Source organism: Corythoichthys intestinalis, chromosome 14 (assembly GCF_030265065.1).
Source record: "Corythoichthys intestinalis isolate RoL2023-P3 chromosome 14, ASM3026506v1, whole genome shotgun sequence".
NCBI classification, from domain to species: domain Eukaryota; kingdom Metazoa; phylum Chordata; class Actinopteri; order Syngnathiformes; family Syngnathidae; genus Corythoichthys; species Corythoichthys intestinalis.
The window spans coordinates 38,447,854-38,467,093 of NC_080408.1; the positions used below are offsets into that span (position 1 = coordinate 38,447,854).

Sequence of the window (19,240 nt, forward strand, 5' to 3'; positions counted from 1 at the left end):
AGATTTGACAGTTCAGACGGCAGCCATACTCTGGAAAAATGTGGCCCAGATCGGATTTAAACCACATACGAAAGTGACCCAGATCGGATTTGAAATGGTCCACTTCTATGCGACTTGTCACGTTCAGACCGTCTAGTTATTGCTTCACTCGAGTCGGAAAAACACGAAAAAATCGGATTTTTGCATTAAAACCTGCGGTATGAACCTAGCCTTAGTCTCTCCAGCGTGTCCTGTCTTGTTCCCAGGGTCTCCCGCCGGTGGGACATGCCCAGAATTTGCATGTTACTTTGCAGAGTCATTTATCATGGGGACGGTCTGGAACGTAACGCTCATCTGCCACCTCCCAGCATTGATGGTAAGAAAAGTATTTTATTTGTTATTTCTTATTCATCTAAATGGTTGATGGCTACAATAATTGCTATGCATATGGTATTTCATTATACTACAGTATTTGCCTGGTACACTAGACTCAACGCTGTTCCAGCTATTGAGTCTGGCCACCATTCCCACGGATACAATTTCCAGGGCGGAGCACGCCACAGCAAACAGACAGCGGAGTGGACCAATCAGCGACGGGCAGACGTGACGTTATTGATTGACGACGGAAGCACGAGGGACTTGCACGCGGAAGTAAACATACGAAGAGAGCGGAGTTTATTCAACATGGCTAGCGCGAGACAGACTATTGTCAATGACTCGTGTCGATGTGTTTTTGGTCATTTAAAACAGAATTTACCGCGGATTGGAACATGTTCTCGGTTATCCCGTTGACCATCTGTGTTGTGGAGACGACTTTTGACGCGCAAGAGTGACGTTGCTCGTGAAGAACACGTCACGCAAATAAACGAATCTGATTTGTCGATTGATTTTGTACCTGCTCGAAAAAGCCGTTAATGGGATGGTTCCCAGACTATTTCCCTCAGTGTTTGAAAAATACAGGGAGAATAGTTTGGCAGAGCCAGGCAACTACAGTATATGTGCGGTCCGCTTTACTTTGTTGCACTCGGAATTGTTTGACGTCACGCCAGCGCTATTTTCTGTTTGTTTAAAGCGTTGCTTTCACGTTGGGAAGCGGGGGTGAACACAAGTTAACATTTAAAGAAGGCAGAGAAACGGTAAACGGCGCAGGCTTGGCGATGCCTCCCCCTGTTAGCTCGCTATTTGTCCTCTAGCTTATTGAGCAGCGTTTGTTTTCACCGCTGGACCAGTGCCACTAATAGCTGCCGTTTTCCATATTGAATTGGCCAAGATTTGGACCTTATTCCCCATGGTATCATTGTGCAGCCATTGAAGTATGTTTTTGTAAGCAAATATGTCTCTATTGATTTACTTTATAACATTATTGCACGCTCTTTGTCATGACAGTGATCCCTCATTTTTCACGTTTAATGGGGACGAAAACCTGCTGCGATAAGTGAAAAACTGCAAACTAGCGCCCACACCCACCCCAAAAAAAATTATAATAATTTTTGGTGTTCAATCTATTTATTCAGATTTAGCATTTTCAACTTTTCCCTGAAGTATTGTATTAAAAAAAAAAAAAAAAAAAAAAAACGTTCATATGTATATAAGTATATACAGTGCCTTGCAAAAGTATTCGGCCCCCTTGAACCTTGCAACCTTTCGCCACATTTCAGGCTTCAAACATAAAGATATAAAATTTTAATTTTTTGTCAAGAATCAACAACAAGTGGGACACAATCGTGAAGTGGAACAAAATTTATTGGATAATTTAAACTTTTTTAACAAATAAAAAACTGAAAAGTGGGGCGTGCAATATTATTTGGCCCCCTTGCGTTAATACTTTGTAGCGCCACCTTTTGCTCCAATTACAGCTGCAAGTCGCTTGGGGTATGTTTCTATCAGTTTTGCACATCGAGAGACTGACATTCTTGCCCATTCTTCCTTGCAAAACAGCTCAAGCTCAGTGAGGTTGGATGGAGAGTGTTTGTGAACAGCAGTCTTCAGCTCTTTCCACATATTCTCGATTGGATTCAGGTCTGGACTTTGACTTGGCCATTCTAACACCTGGATACGTTTATTTTTTAACCATTCCATTGTAGATTTGGCTTTATGTTTTGGATCATTGTCCTGTTGGAAGATAAATCTCCGTCCCAGTCTCAGGTCTTGTGCAGATACCAACAGGTTTTCTTTCAGAATGTTCCTGTATTTGGCTGCATCCATCTTCCCGTCAATTTTAACCATCTTCCCTGTCCCTGCTGAAGAAAAGCAGGCCCAAACCATGATGCTGCCACCACCATGTTTGACAGTGGGGATGGTGTGTTCAGGGTGATGAGCTGTGTTGCTTTTACGCCAAACATATCGTTTTGCATTGTGGCCAAAAAGTTCAATTTTGGTTTCATCTGACCAGAGCACCTTCTTCCACATGTTTGGTGTGTCTCCCAGGTGGCTTGTGGCAAACTTTAAACAAGACTTTTTATGGATATCTTTGAGAAATGGCTTTCTTCTTGCCACTCTTCCATAAAGGCCAGATTTGTGCAGTGTACGACTGATTGTTGTCCTATGGACAGACTCTCCCACCTCAGCTGTAGATCTCTGCAGTTCATCCAGAGTGATCATGGGCCTCTTGGCTGCATCTTTGATCAGTGTTCTCCTTGTTTGAGAAGAAAGTTTGGAAGGACAGCCGGGTCTTGGTAGATTTGCAGTGGTCTGATGCTGCTTCCATTTCAATATGATGGCTTGCACAGTGCTCCTTGAGATGTTTAAAGCTTGGGAAATCTTTTTGTATCCAAATCCGGCTTTAAACTTCTCCACAACAGTATCTCGGACCTGCCTGGTGTGTTCCTTGGTTTTCATAATGCTCTCTGCACTTTAAACAGAACCCTGAGACTATCACAGAGCAGGTGCATTTATACGGAGACTTGATTACACACAGGTGGATTCTATTTATCATCATCGGTCATTTAGGACAACATTGGATCATTCAGAGATCCTCACTGAACTTCTGGAGTGAGTTTGCTGCACTGAAAGTAAAGGGGCCGAATAATATTGCACGCCCCACTTTTCAGTTTTTTATTTGTTAAAAAAGTTTAAATTATCCAATAAATGTTGTTCCACTTCACGATTGTGTCCCACTTGTTGTTGATTCTTGACAAAAAAATTAAATTTCATATCTTTATGTTTGAAGCCTGAAATGTGGTGAAAGGTTGCAAGATTCAAGGGGGCTGAATACTTTTGCAAGGCACTGTATAGTATATATTTTTTAATAAATGGTTTTTAAACATGTTACTGTCCCACCGAATTATTTTTAAACAAGAATAAAGTAGAAAAATGCTTGCCTTTATTAAATGCTTCATAGAGTGAGTCCACCTAAATCTGCTCAAGCTGCTCACTTACACACAATGAGTTGCCACAGCAACTGTTTAACAAGTTAAACGATGATTGACGTATGCAGCGCTCTGAAGTTTCGGCTTACAAGAGTCTCTGGCAAGATCAAACATTACTCCAGGGCACTGCCTGACCAAGAAAAGGAGTGGGAGTGAGAGACTAAGTGATCGGATTTGGACAGCTCTATAAAATACTACATTTATTTACTTTTTTTATTTAAAAAAAAAAATCTGCGATGGCCTGATGGCGCGAGGTATCACTGTATTGTATCATATTTTCTAATTGTGTGTTCATAGTTTGAAGGTGACAAATTCATAAATGTCAACTGTAAGAATAACTACTGCGTGATTGGTGTTACAGAAGGGAATGTCTATCTATCTATCTATCTATCTATCTATCTATCTATCTATCTATCTATCTATCTATCTATCTATCTATCTATCTATCTATCTACCCATATCCATCCATCCAATTTTATCAATACGACGTATAATGCATGTTTTTGGATCACTCTATCTAATTTTGTCAATACGACGTATAATGCATGTTTTTCAATCGTTATTTTGCGATTTAGGGGATATTTAAAGGGGTTAATCCCAATTCACATGGAAATTCGGGTTACGTCGCCAGTGTAGGAAGGGAACTCGTTTATAACCCGGGGACTATCTGTACTGTACTGTACTGTACTGTACTGTACTGTACTGTACTGTACTGTACTGGACTGTACTGTATTCACTGCATATCCATAACTGTCTATATATTTCAATCTACCTGCTTTCTATTCCTCTTGTGCTTATCTCCATTGCTGATTTCAATTATTATTAGGAGTAGTAGTTTTTGTTTTATTTTTCATTTTTGTTTTATTTGTATTTATTCATTTTTATTCTGTGATTAAGTGCGATCTTTTGTCTTGGTTTTTACGTTGTATTGATTTAAATGTGATTTTTATGATCTTCATGTGATGTAAAGCACTTTGAATTGCCTCGTGTTGAATTGTGCTATATAAATAAATTTGCCTTGCCTTGCCTTGCCTTGCCTGCCAATGATTGCCGGTTTATTCTGCCTGTTGCCCGTGACCTCAAAAAGGAAATGGAAACGAGATGGATGCACTGTATAATGACCACTTTCCTAGTAGATCACATTGTCTCATCATTGGTGAGTTACGTTAACAAAAGGCCTGTGGAATACCTGCTGCCCGCAGGCATTAAGTTTGTGATCCCAAGTCAAAAGTTTAGCTGACAGAAAACAGACCCATAAATGCCAGGGCTTTTCTTCATTTTTCAGAATCACAAGAAAATGTCAAAATACCTTCCTTTTCTTCTCTTAGAAGCAATTTTCAGAGCAACTAGTTGGAGCCGTTATCACTGTTCTGCTGAATGGCCAAACATCAAACCGTTATCTGCAGAGCTCTGTGATAAACACAATCAGCCGAGGCAGAGACGAACATCTCCATAGCTCACCACTGGTTCAATGCAGTCTCCGTGATGCGGCCTGCTCCACACGCTCAAAGCAAATGATTCAGACAGAGATAACTTCTACTGGGCTAAATGATACAGGCTGGTTCAACTGGGGGCTCTTTTTTATTCAAATGTGCAGATGGAGGAGTCTGGCGGGTTCGAGCAGATTAGGGTCTGATTTGCTTCCAATTTCCTACTGCTTAAAATGGCTATTGAGGAATCTGCAGGAAAACATGAGAGAAGACCTTAAAAAAGGAAAACGTCAGCCTTTGAGAGAGTAAAGATTCACAGAAGGGATAACACTGTTGCAATATGCCATTTTCTATCTAGGTCAACACAGAAGTAAGGTAGAGCAGGGGTCCCCATCTGCCGGGCCGCGGACCGGTACCGGTCCATGGCGCATTTGCGACGGGGCCGCGAAGAAAAAAATAATTTAATAACGACCGCATTCTGGCCGGATTAACCCTGTGCCCCTGCTTAACACACCAATATCTCTGTCTACTCTAGATATAATACTACGGGATTGATTACAATGTTGTCATAGAAGTCCATTGATTGGACTGCTAGCAGTACATCTTGTTTGTGTATATAATATATCTATGTGCGCTTGTCCTCGATAATAGCGTATTACTAGGCCGCGGCGCAGCACATTTGTTCCCGGAAATAATTAGCCCCCACACGAGTGAAGATAACAGGAAAACAGACATCTTTGGAAATATTTTTACGGCGAAAAGGATATTTTTACAGCGAAAAGGGCACTTGACGAGCCTACAGCCTCGAAGACCCACGAACTGCGAAGGAGTGGATTCGTGACCCGTTTGTGAATAAACAGAGAGATCGCAAATGACTGCGACCTTATTAAACGTACATTTGAGACAACAACTCTACCGAGGTTCTGGATTAAAGTCATTCTGGAATATCCTGACATCGCGACAAGAGCGTTGAAAACCTTGCTACAATTTCCAACATCGTATCATGTGAAGCGGGCTTCTTAATTAATGTTTAACGACAAGGCGAAGTTGTTAATGGTGAGCGCGGTGTGCAGCTGTTGTGTGAAGCTTACATTAGGGTGACCAAACGTCCTCTTTTGCCCGGACAAGTCTTACTTTCACGCAGTATCCTCGTTGTCCGGGCGGGTTTTATAAATTCATAAAAATGTCCGTTTTTTTTTTTTTTTTTTAACGGGACCAACTTGAAGAGAATTCCTCCGGCCGCTAGGGGGCAGCGCTTGCCTGCGTTGACGTTGCTCCTACTAGTAGGGGCGGGAGAAGGAGTAGATCTTCTTCTTTTTTGTTGGCAGTTCACCCTTTGTTTCATGGGGAATTACCACCTTCTACTGACGGTTTGGGGAGAGCTCAGACTACAGTAAGGAGTTCAATAAGAAGTTCTAAAAGACGTGGCTCCATACACCTTTCTGTAAGTTTCTCCAGTTAATGTCGATCACGTGTCTTCTGTTGTACATAGGGTTATATGTGTACAAAGAGATGCAGTATATTGTATGAGTCTTGTAATTGTTCTGCGTTAGTGGTTGAATGCTAGTATAGCTAAATAGCTGTGTTGCTTATGAGTTTTTTTTTTTTTTTACGATAAATACGTATATAATGGCAACTGATGACTTCTGTCGGAGATTTGTACTGGTGTAATCTGTAAAATCCCGTTTGTTGTCGCATCTTTGCGCTGCCGATGGTAGTAAACTTTTATAGCAAAGTCTGATTTTGCCTCGGCTCCCGTATTCGCTAATGGGGTAGCAATCATTGACCTCAGCTGCGCTAGGCATTATGGGCAATGTAATTTTGAATTTGAACTGCTGCGTTTGGAAACATGCTGGTTGAATCGCTTGTCAGTTTATTTCAGTTATTGTTTGCGTACAATTTGGAACATTGTATGAGAATAAAAATTGAGTGGGAATAACATTTTGTCAACGACAATTGTCGTGATCGTAATTTTAAAAAAAATGTTGAGTTGGCACATAGCCAACTGTGTGTGTGTGTGTATTAACTGGACTACATTTCCATGAGTCTGCATTACATTATTTTTTAAATAATTATTCTTTTTTTTTTTTTTTTTTTTTTAGGAAGAATAAAGCCTGTTGAGTAAAAAAAAAAGTGGGAGATATACGCATCTTTGAGTGATCTTCGAGTAAAATTCAAGTATCTCAAGGCCGGGCCGAGTGTCCTCTTTTTTGGAAATCAAAATATGGTCACCCTAGCTTACATGGCAGGATGAATCTGAGGAGAACTTTTCTACAAGTCCTTCCATGATCAAACGTAAGTTAATATTCCTTTCTTTCATGAAAGTTTGTAGTGTTTACTTTGGAATCGCTGCATTTGCGCATTTTGCGGCTATGTTTAACGTTACGCGCATGCGCAGAACTGCATCGTTGCAATTTTTGATGGGTTGCAAAATTTGTCAGAACACCGGTCCGTGAAAAAAAGACCCAAATAACACCGGTCCGTGGTGCAAAAAAGGTTGGGGACCCTTGAGGTAGGGCATCAATATAAAAAGATAAAATCAAGAACAGTGCGTTGAGTGTTTTTTCTTAGTTTAGGTTTGTAAAGGCAATTGAGTACTTAAACAGACATCATGTAAACAATGTTTCCAAACAATTTACACTCGAACACAATTCATTTACACAAATAGAATCAATAAACTCCCTTAAACTTCTAACTATAACAAATGTGAGAATAAAGGCAAGTTGTCACTGCGAAGTAGACTACACCAGCTATCATTATCATTATATGTATCAGAAAAGAAACTAAACAAATTCTTTCAGTTTCACTTTTGAAGATGACAAACAAAACCAAGGACAACATGTATTCAGTTTACATCTCTCCAGGTCATGCATAAGGTAAAAGGCCATCATGAGAGTTCGTTCTCATCTTCCTCTCTAACAGATGTACCGTATTGGCCCGAATATAAGATGGTGTTTTTTGGATTGAAATAAGACTCAAAAAGTGGGAGTCATCTCATATTCGGGATCTAGACATTATACCCATTCACGACGCTAAATGGCGCCAGATATCATTGACGCGAATTCTGACCTTGAGGATTAATGTTCTGTCATGACAAATCTCAGCAACTCTCAAGTTTAACCAGTTTGCATTATTTTATTGCAATTTGTGTTCCCTTATTCAGATTTGTTTCAAGACTACAGATACAGTTAGACCTCACTTTGATGGTTAATGCAGTTATTGCAATTTTGTTGTTTTATCACAATAGATTGGTTTATTTACATTTCAAAAACCAGAAGCCATTCAATTACGAATGTGATTGCACTTTAGTTTACATATTTGAATGTTCACATATTGAGATTTGAATGGGGCAAAATAACATGCTTTTTCTCTCAAATACAGTATATTGTTATAATCATTTGTTTCAGATGTACTGTAATTATTTTCTGTATAAAAATTAATTTGGTGTTCAAAAAGTCTTTTTTCAAACTAAAGTCTTGAAAAAGAGGGGGTCGTCTTATAATTAGGGCCGTCTTATATTCGGGCCAATACGGTAATTTTCTAAGTGCACACCAAAAGTGTACAGCAGTTTAGTAGGTTTACAGCAAGTAAAAAAAATCAGCCCTATGCAGCTTACGGAGAAGTTTGGAAGCTTGTTCCCGCCATTTCAACACTTCAACTCCCCTCATCACATCTATCCCTGCACAAAGATCACTCATGCATCCATCTATGTAACAGAGCAGCTTTGTTCATCGATGGGGTCGTGGGTGGTGTGGGGTCATTAGTGGGACGCCTCAAATCCCTCACAATCCCATCCCCCTTGTATACTTTGCAGAACAGTACAGGGTCGCCATCAAGAAACACTTCCACAGATGTGTTGTCAGGGTGGGGGTGTATTTGCTTTCAGGATCTAATTAGGTAGAGAGCACTTTAGACAGGTAGTGACAGGCAGTGAGTCCCACCCAGGGCAGCGAGCGCTCAACAGGCACACCTACATTCCTGATGTCTTACTGCCTCGCGCTTATAACGGACAAGTATGACAGGATCCGCTCATGCTCCGTGATATATCACCGAGGTAACCAGCGACAACACAAAACCAGCAGTAGGACACCTGACCTTAGGACGCAATTCAACAACATGAAATAACACCTTTGTGTGTTCAAGGTCCACCTGCTGTTGACAGTAACTCCAAACCATTTACAATCACACACACCTGAATTGTGATTTCAATCTTAGCTTTTTATTATAGCTGTTTTTCTATCGACTTGTTCCTGAAGTAAATATTGAGTTTGGAGCTAAACGTGTGCCCCTACATTGAACACATTGCAATAGAGACAAAACTAAAGAAGCATATTTGACTTCAGGTTATAGCTGAACGACATTGGAAAAAAACTGTTATTGTGTCTTTTTAGAGGTTTGAGATATATAATGCAATATTAAAACTAGAAGAATTTCCGCCAGATGACTTCAATATCTCTGTTTGGGAATACTTGGATTGACTCACCATGACCTCATTGCATTTTTATAATACAGGTAGTCGCCGGGTTACGAACGAGTTCTGTTCCTACGCTGGCGACGTAACTCGAATTTCCGCGTAAATCAGAATTAACTTTTTAAAAAATAACTATGAAAAAAGTCCAAAAGTATTGTATTTTGTTTAATGATGAGGATACACTGCCCTCTGGTGGCAGCTTTTAGTGTGGCTAAACTGTCGCCTAGGCCTTTATGACTGAGTAGGAGAGTCGTCTGACATGAATATAGGAGATATGGTTTTTTTTCAGCCTATATATGTTTGTGTATGCATTTGTAATTAAATTTAGAGCTGCGGTATATGGAGTTATATGTGAGCGGTTAGCCATGAAAATTATAAACATGTTAGCATTCATAGCATTTAAGCTAGCTGGCTTTTGCTAGGAAAATTAGGGTAATTTAAATTTGCATTTTGATCAGACGAGATGGACGTTTGAACACCAATTGTTTTGTGTCAGGTGGTCTATTGTTAAAATGTGTGTTGTTTTGAACGTAAGTGTAAATATGTGTGCTTCAGCTTTAAAAATGTTCAAAAGTGAAGGAACGAAAAAGCTTCAAAAATCATAATTGCCTTGTTTGCTGTCTGTCAAGCGGAGCAACTTCCGGTTAAGTGAGGACAGAATGCGTCAAATTAATAAAGTTCAAAATAAGATACTGTGTGGTACAAAAGGTGCTGTTTACGCAGTTTAAAAAAAAAAAAAAAATGACTGGAGACAATGGTGGACGAGACTGCGTTGTTGTAAAGTCGAAATCGCGTATATCGAGTATGTCGTAACCCGGGGACTACCTGTACTGTTTAATCCAGGCTAAGGGGGTTCATCTGTGAATGGATCCGAGTGGCATGACACTTGCTGCATTTATGAAGCAAAATAAAGTTAACATGTTCAAAACAAAACAAAAAATCACACGTCCAGCAATGGGACGATTGCGCATGCGCACATTGCAATGGCGGTGTTGTATTGTGCAGGCCCACTTCTAGGTGAAAAAAAAAAATCATGGACTTGATGGATTTCTTTCTAATTTTTTCCTGGTAGAACCTTCCTCAGAATCCTTAAAGGCTACTTTTGAAGATGTTTCACCTTTGCCTCGATTTAACCTTTGTGGATTACCCTGACCTGGTTAACTGACAATCTACACTGACATACTCTTTCCAAATGCCCTGAACCCAAGTTTCAATGCTAGTGTTTTACACAGAAGAAAAAAATGTTGCCAAATGATGAAAGTGGCAATCATCTCACTTCTTAGAGGCTATTTTTTTTTATATTTGAAAATTAAAGCATTAACTGTTAAACTAAGTTCATGTGAGCTAGCCAAAAACAGCAGCATTAACCCAGACACATAAACAGACTCAAATGAAAAGAAGTGTGTTGTCAGGAGCTACAATTAGTGTGGATCTTAGTAAGGGTGCCAACCATCCCTTGAAAAACGGAATCGTCCCGTATTCAGAAACAAAAGTATGCATCCCGTATTGAATGTACAAGAGACGCGCATTGTCACGTATTACCATGAAACTCGAAAATAGTGTCTAATCTGTAGAATGAAAAAATACCTTTTAAGAATACGCTGGCAAACGTATTCCCCCGCCTCTCCTGCTTTGTGACCAATGAGCATACGAGTATCAAAATGACAAGACGAAATCCCGTTCTTCACATTGGTCGAGGTACTGTCGCTTGTAGGGAAGATAGGAAGACAACCCAAAAAAAATAATGCAGCATAGGAGATTTTTATGTTTGCCCTTTTTTCGGCACAAAATATTCTGCTTTGTATTTTAACCCTCACGAGTCCTATGATCAAGCCTGTGTGATCAATCACATGGAGTCTTTAAAGCACTGTAAAAAAAAAAATTAAACCAACATTTTCCACATAGGGCACTCAAAAGTGAGGACTTTAAACTCTCTCCTAGTTTTTATTTGGCCCCGATAGACAACAGGAAACAAGAGATATACTAGTGTCACTTGTGTACTGTGGTACCTCTTCATACGAAGTTAATTCGTTCCAGGACCTTGTTTGCAGTGTTGTTAATAATGGCGTTAGAGTATAATGGCGTTACTAACGGCGTTATTTTTTTCAGTAGTGAGTCATCTAATTAATTACTTTTTTTCATCTTTGCAACGCCTTTCCCGTTACTGAGGATGTAAAGGCGTGAATTACTATGCGTTACTACGTTGGTTGAATGACACCAGAAAAGTCTGAGGGACACGGACTCACGGAGACGAGAGAGCAGAGCAGAGGAAGGAAGGGAGTTGTGACGCCGTTGCAAACGTGATGCTAGGTGGCTCTAATAATACCCGTCTGTAGCAGATAGCCTACAAACTACGCCCACATGATGCTACGGTAGATATCACATGTATATAGAACGAGAGGCGAAATAACAGACACAGCGACGTTAGCACATGTATGAACTAGAACTAGATGCGAAATGATACTCGCCGCCATCTTAAAGCAGTAGACCTCTTAGGAAGGCTCTGTTGTAGAGAACCTTCCTAGCGAACCTAAGTAACGTTTTATCTAAAGTACTCCTAAATCGGCAAAATCTTGACTGTAATCTATCTTTAAATGATGAAACAGTTTTAAAACTTTCACATGTCGAAAGTAGACAGAACGGAACTAATGTAATAACGGAACCAATTTTAACAAGTTTAACTGTTGATTCACAACATTAAATGCCTTCCAAACATAGCAAATGTTACTATCTAGTTATCGCAATATCCGCAAGACAAGTTTAGAGTAAAGAATTGGGCTAGGGCCAATTTTCCCAAAAACCCTTTGAACTTCACATTGCGTGACCTATGTTTTTTTTTTTTTTTTTTTTTTTGGAATGGAAAATAATAAATAAATAAACATGAAAACACCAGTTATTTTGCCAAGTAACTAATTACTCTTACATTCAGGTAACTGAGTTACTAACTAAATTACTTTTTGGGAGATGTAATTTGTAACTATAATTAATTACTTTTTTTAAGGTAAGATTAACAACACTGCTTGTTTGTAAATCGAAATGGTCCTATGTCGAACAGGATTTTCCCATAAGAATACATTATAATTCCATTAATTCGTTCGACAGTCCAAAAACCTACACTAAATCCTTAATTAATACCGCTGGTACGATTGCAGATAGCAATTACATAGAGCAAAACAAATAAATTATGAATAAAAATAGGAATAATAATAACAGTAATAATAATAATAATAATAATAATACATGTAATGAATCGGGTTCTAATGTTGCAAATGTGTTTTGCGACATTAGATGGTGTCCCTGAACCACGTGACTAACGTGACAGCTGTGGTCGACAGTTGGCATGTTGTACTGCACAAGTTTTGAAATAAATGATTAACAACCTGACAAAGCTGGGTATTTTCTGGCCGATGTTTCCTTAATAATAATTGTCACCTTAACTTATACTGGCGAACCGAGGTCGGAGGAAGACCGTCGAGATTGTAGACATTCTACGGTCGTATTGTCGAGCCAGTTCAGGGATGCGCACTCCACACTCATATTTTTCTATCATTTCCATCTTCATTTCAATGGTAAGTGTCACCTTTTTCCTTTTTTTCGCCAACTACACTAACATTCTTGGATCCCATGTTGATTTCTGTCAGAAGAAAATCCACTGTGCGTCCGTCTAGCGGGAAAACAAAGAAACTGCAGCGCTGTCATAAATCGGCGTACTGTATTTCGAGCATGTCGTCGGATGTAGAAACAAATGACGAGTCAAATTTTACGTCGGATGTTGAAAAGATCATGTGTCGAAGCGATCGTATGTCGAGGTATCACTGTATATCTATTTTTAAGACAAGATTTAATTATTTTCATATATTTATTGACATGATATGGTAATTTAATCAGTTATAGAGTAATAATAACAGTTCATATAGATGACGTAGTGCTGAGAAAATTATACCAGGCAAGATAACCAGGGCATGTTGAAATTTTACATGCTATAAAGAGAAAACAAATTGTCGAAAAACGCACCAAAAACAGACTCAGGACCTTAAGTGCTAAATTATACAGTTTTAAATTGAGAAGGACAAATATTTTATTATATTTTTATATGTTGTATTAGCTGATAATTATTGTTTTTCAATGTGCCTTTATCGCTCAAATATGCACCTAATGTAGGTTTTAGTTTAAAAAAAAAAAAAAAAAAAAAAGCTCAGCTCTACCGATGAGGTGTGCCTTACTTTTTGTCCAGGGAGTTGGCAAACTTAAATCCTAGTCAATAAATATAAATTTTAATGAATACTTTAGTATTGTGTCAAACAAAAAGCTGTGTTCTTCGACTCATATTTCTGGGATTCATTTGGAGTTTGTAACTATGAGAATGTAAAACAGCTTAATGCAAAAGGCAACTTGTAATCAGTGAAACTGAGTCATGTTTGAGATAACGTTTGCATAAAAGTTTGGAAAATCGTTTGGTGTGACAAGGCCAACACAAATCACCTTCGTGGCACAGAGTGCAAGTATTTAACAAAACACCGTAAAGAGTTAACCTTTACACACCACGGCTTAAGTCTTCTCCTCTGCCCTAGCCATCTCAATTTAGCTGCATTAGCCTGCCACAACCATCCCTCATACAGCCACTTACACTTTAAACACAGCTACTTTGGGCTTGTTCCTCTGAAAGGCCAATAGAGATACTATTTTTTTGTCTAGGATATAAAAAATGCTATATGCAAGAGTTTCCTACAATCCCTGAGAGTCTAAGCCTACTAATTTTGCCGTCACACGGATCAAACTTAACAAACTGAATGTGAGGTAAAGTTGTAGCGAATGGACGGAAACAGCCCCTAAAATAGAAATTCCTAAAGCACTCCACATGTTTTTGAATGCCACCCAAACCCAAATTCTCCATGTGTTTTTCATTTGCCTTTTCTACATAGAGGGGGAAAAAAGGGCACTTTAGACTTTTTTTACAGCAACCAGTGGAGGCGGGGATTGGAGATGCAATGTGAGTGAAACATTGAGTATAGAAATCAAGTCTTCCAGGTCTTACCTTGACCTTTATTACACTCCGTGTCTGCTAGTGTCTCTATGGCGACCGGCAGTGACTTATTATTCAGAGTCAGCACATGCTGCCCTGAGTTTTTCGATTCGAATTTGTCTGGCTGCTCTTTCCTCCTGAAGCGGTTGGCTATGAGCTGCCAAATGCTCAACTCCTCTGGAGCTGGTCTGGACAATTTAGTCGAGCACAGGGGCACTTCCATCACCTTGACCTTGCCCCTGCTCCGGTACTGGACGAACTGCATACCCTTATCCTCGGCCTGCTCACCGGATGGCGGTAGCGTTCTCCCCGTGAGGTATGAGAAAGGGGGAGGAGGCATTAGATCAACAGTTTTCCCATTAGAGGGTTCCCGTGTAGGGCCTTCAAACCCTGGGGTCACTTTCTCCCGGGGCCGAGTCCTCCGAATTCGCATACTCAGGCTTCGCCTCAATGAGCTCAGTGTACTTTTTGGGGCATCTGATTTCACTGACTTGGAAGATTTAGTACATTTGACAACATCACTCTCCTTGTTCTTATCCGGAGAGCTTTTTAAAAATAGCTTCCAACGGAAGGCTCCTTTTAGGAAGTTACTACTATCATGGCCAGTGTTGCTCTGCTGCCTACTTATGTCATTTTCAGAAGCTCGTTTTCTGAGCTCCAGGACAGTCATACTAAGAGGCCGGGTCTTCATGCTTCTGTGGCGAACTCTGGGGATAACCTCTGCAGAAACCGGGACTCGTTGAACCGCGACCGGATTGAGACCATCTACAACCCTCAGCTCAGCTTTTCTGCTCCTGTACAGCTGGCTGGCCTCCAACGCACCATTCCTTTTCAGGGAGTTTTGCTTGCCATGCTCCACAACTGGGCCAGGGCCCAAAAGCATGCACACGCTCCTCGGCCTCCGGAGTCGTTCGGGCTGAGGCTCATTTTTCTGTTCCGCCGGTTCACCATACATGCTCATAGTCCTCCTGCAGGGTGAGGCCTCATCCTGATGGGTTCTGCGTAGCATAGCCCGAGGCAGCGTGTGTCCTGTGACCGCGCCGTGGCCGCCAAAGGCCAGCCCTCGGGCATGGACATTGACGTGGTAGTTATGCAAGTCCTGGGTGTCTGCTTCTGTGATATCTGAAGAGTTACCTAGGCTCTTTGAGGGATGTCTTTTCAACCTGTCACTCTTCATTTTTTCCTCCACCTCCTCCTCATTTTCCTCCAGCACCACCTCTCGACGTAGACTCCCTGTTCTCAGGGATGGACACCTGTCAAGGATGTGTCTGTGACTGTTCTCCATGATCTCACCTCCTGGCCGGCAATTGTCTACCAGGGTGCGAGGTGCCACCCAGCCCATTCCTAACTCAGACGCTGGCTGATACTCCTGTGTTTCCTTCAGGGTTACAGAGATGTGGAAGGTGATTTTCCCCTGCTGCTGACGGCCAACTGTAGCATCCGCTGTCCCACTGCTGGGGAATAGCATGGTACTGTACCCATGCTAATTCAGAGGGTACAGAAAAAAATGCCGCCCGAGTAGTTTTTGGCATGCCTCATTTTGAAGACCAAATTCCAGTTCCACGCATAATCCTTCACCTTTGACATGGGAGAAGACTTCAAACAAGTTGGGACAGAGCTTCCCTGCCACCTGCATCCTCACATAAGCACTTAAACGGCCGCCATGTTCTAAGCAGACTTTGTTCTACTCGGTGAGAACACAAGCCGATGAACAAAAAAAAAAAAAAACTTCCACACAGTTTGTCAAAGTCATGACTGTAAAAGTTTCTAAAAACCACTCATCCCTCCTCTCGGGCAAGTTGCAAACTGTGAGCAGCTCTTGTTGCAAGTGCTGCAGACAAGCCCCTTTAATCTCTGAGCTGAGGGAGTGTGTGTCTCTGAACTTTCAAGCAGAGCCATGTAACCTCCGGGAACACATGGAAAACAAGGAGTGGATCCCAAAAGCCCCCTTGGTTCTTTCCTCAGAGCTGCTTTTCTGCTCCTTGCTTGGAGACATAGACAAACATGAGATTGGGAGCTGATTACACACACACTAACATACAATGTTGAAATTACCAAAGGCTGCACTCGGCGTCAGCCAGGACACCATGTTCTGCCCAAATGCAGGGGAAAAATGGGAAGGGGGGTGATACTTTGGCATTTTTAATGAAGGGTGACAGGATATTCTGTAGTTACTGGAGTTCTTTCACATTTCTGCAATTGAGTGACGGAAAAATGCCTTCAACTTCATAGACAAACATTTAATATGTGAAACCACATAGGGGTACTATTTGGGGTGGGAAAATTGTGGGAAATTGTGACTACCGCTTTCTTGTTTCCATATTAAAAAATGGTCAATTTAGCAATATATAGGGGGGGGATCTGCAAAGTTTGTGATGCACAATGCATTACTCTATGAAAATCAAGCAAGATTGGGGTTTGCAGAGAGTCAACATTTGCAACTCAGCATTCCGGCTACTACTTGGTTAGAGCAAGGGCACTGACCCCTAGTGGCTAGAAAGAGAAAACATGACTGAATTTGGTTGTTGCATTTTTTCTTATCTTCCAAATATTGCCAAAATGGCAACTGTAAAAGATTTTTTTTTAAGTGTTTGGCTTTTTTGCAGTGTGTGTGGGAGAACTGGCTTGAAAGGATTAATGGAATTTCAATTCATTTTATTAAGCAAAGATAATTGAGATAAAAGGTTTTTAAGTTGTTTGAGTTCTTCGTAAACCTATCCAACAATGATCAATTTTTCCTTGAATAGGCGCCAACAATCAAGTTCGGTTCATATTGATAGTTAGGATTGATTATTAGGAAAAGTTTGTAGTATTTAGGTGTACAGTGTACAGGCTGAGAACAACATGGTGACAGGCAAATATTTTCATGGATGGTATGCTTAACTGTACCTTTAGAATTAGTAAGATGTAAATGTCACAGAAGAAATCAGGTTGAGCATCAAAAAGGCAAAATTAGGTTTTTGTTGTAGTTTTTGTTGTGATGTGATAATTTGATTAGTTAGTTTATGGGTAATGACAAGCCCAGGTGGTGGAGGTTTCACAACAGTGAGTTCCTTTGTGTGCTAGTATGTTATCAGCAGACTAAATGACAACAATTAAAAACATTCCAAGGGGGTTCAGGAAGTTGTCTTGGGTTTCGGTGCAGAGAGGACTGTGGTATTCGGAGACTTTTGAGTTAACAGACATAGCGTGCATGCAGGTAAATTTGAATGAACCCAACTATATGGAGTAGAGGTGTGCAAAATTTCCGATTCTTAGATTATTCGCCATTCGGCCGTGGAAGGTTCGAGAACGATTCACAAACATCCAAATTCCGATTATTGAAATATGCCAAGTAAAGCGGAAGTACAACACACTCAGCGCGCCGCGCGGTCAATGAGCAACGGAGCGAGAGTAGCTAAACATCATGCTTCTCATTACCCGGCCCCTCGGGTAATGCCAATGCTCAACTCACGGCTCTAGCTCAACTCATGCCACGAGATAAAAAAACACAACAACATACCTGAAGCTGCTACAAAAGTACGTCATCCACATAATGTTACGGTAGATATCATTTATATAAGACTAGATGCACTACGGTAGCGGTAGCGTTTGCAGCACATCTACAAAAAGCTAGAGCTGTTGTAGCGAACCTTCCAAGCAAACCTAATTAACTTTTTACCTAAAATACTCCTAAATCGGTAAAATATTGACTTGAATCTATCTTTAAAATAGTTTTAAAACTTTCACATGTCGAAAGTTGACAAAAGGGAAATTATGTATTAACGGGAGCAATTTTAACAACTTTAACGGTTGATTCACAACATTAAATTAATTGAATGTAGTTTAAAGCTGCTGATACAGAATGGGGACTGGAGTTTTTTATTTACCGTTATTTTTGTATATTTGTTTACTGCTATATGTTAACTTGATACTGAAATAGTAGTTGGGTTTAGCCTGAGAGTATTTTTGAACAATTTTGGAACAAATGTACAAAATATTTAAAAAAAAAAAAAAAAAAAGGGGGGGGTGCATCAATAATCGTTTTAGAATCGAATCGGACCATCTGAATCGTAATCGTAATCGAATCGTTAGGTGCCCAAAGATTCCCAGCTCTAATATGGAGTGCAGGGTGATGTACAGTATGTTGAACTACTGTTGTTATTTACCTGTGTCCAGGAAGTAGGGATTGGGAATGTTGTATGGCTCATCAACCAGCAAAGGGTCCTTTTCACTCCATTGGTGTCGATTTCGCCTTCGACTCCCAAAGCACAGCAACATAATCTACATCTAGCCTAACTGTGATCAGCATAGCCATAAAAAAAGGTCTCTCATCAGCTTCTTCGACCTCAGATTCAGCATGTTACTCCTTAACTCCTGGTGACTACCACAATGGATTCCGGAAAGAAGCGGGGACTGTTTTGTCCTTGGCGCTGCAGGTGTAGTCAGCAGGGTCCCACGTCATGAGAAAGGCTAATGGGATTAAAGATAATCCACTCTTCTCGTCTTTGTTTGGGATCCGTCCAGAAAGAAAAGGAGCTTGATGCCAGGTGCTAGCTAACTCTTCCTCCAAAACAAAGAGAAGAGCAGGTAACAGATTCTCTCGTCTCTTCTGTCCTGCGGCCAAACATTTCTACCCCTTGTAAGCAGGAGCACATTGATAGTGGCTGGGCGGGTTTTTTACAAAAACTGGACAAGCGTGTTTGTGCTTCCTCAATTGCTGTGCAGTCTATACTACATACACACAAGAATGTTTATGTGTCAAAAAGAGAGAGAGAGCGAGATTGTGAATGATAGTCATTTACCTGGCTTTGTTTTGACAAATTACAAGCACGAAAAGAGAGTTGATCATTTTCTGATGATACTACACGTATTGGAGAGAAACAGACAGCAAAAAAGAACACTTGAACAACTGTTTGAATTATTTAGGTTGTACGGTATATATGTTACGCGTACACGCAGGTCCGTAGCGGAGCATGGAAACTAGGGT

General features: G+C 40.5%; 1 protein-coding gene across 2 annotated transcripts in view; it reads right to left on the bottom strand.

Annotated features, from left to right (window-relative positions):
• Positions 1-19,240, bottom strand: part of agap3 (ArfGAP with GTPase domain, ankyrin repeat and PH domain 3) — a 346,315-nt gene that overhangs the window by 202,925 nt on the left and 124,150 nt on the right. The window contains exon 1 of one of the 2 annotated variants that reach the window (XM_057856979.1): positions 14,284-18,214. The exons of the other annotated variant lie outside the window; for it this stretch is intronic. Within the exon in view, the coding sequence (XP_057712962.1) occupies positions 14,284-15,739 (1,456 nt within the window). The 5' untranslated portion in view covers positions 15,740-18,214. Of the gene's footprint in view, positions 1-14,283; positions 18,215-19,240 lie in introns of those variants that run through there. 2 annotated transcript variants of the gene reach the window in all.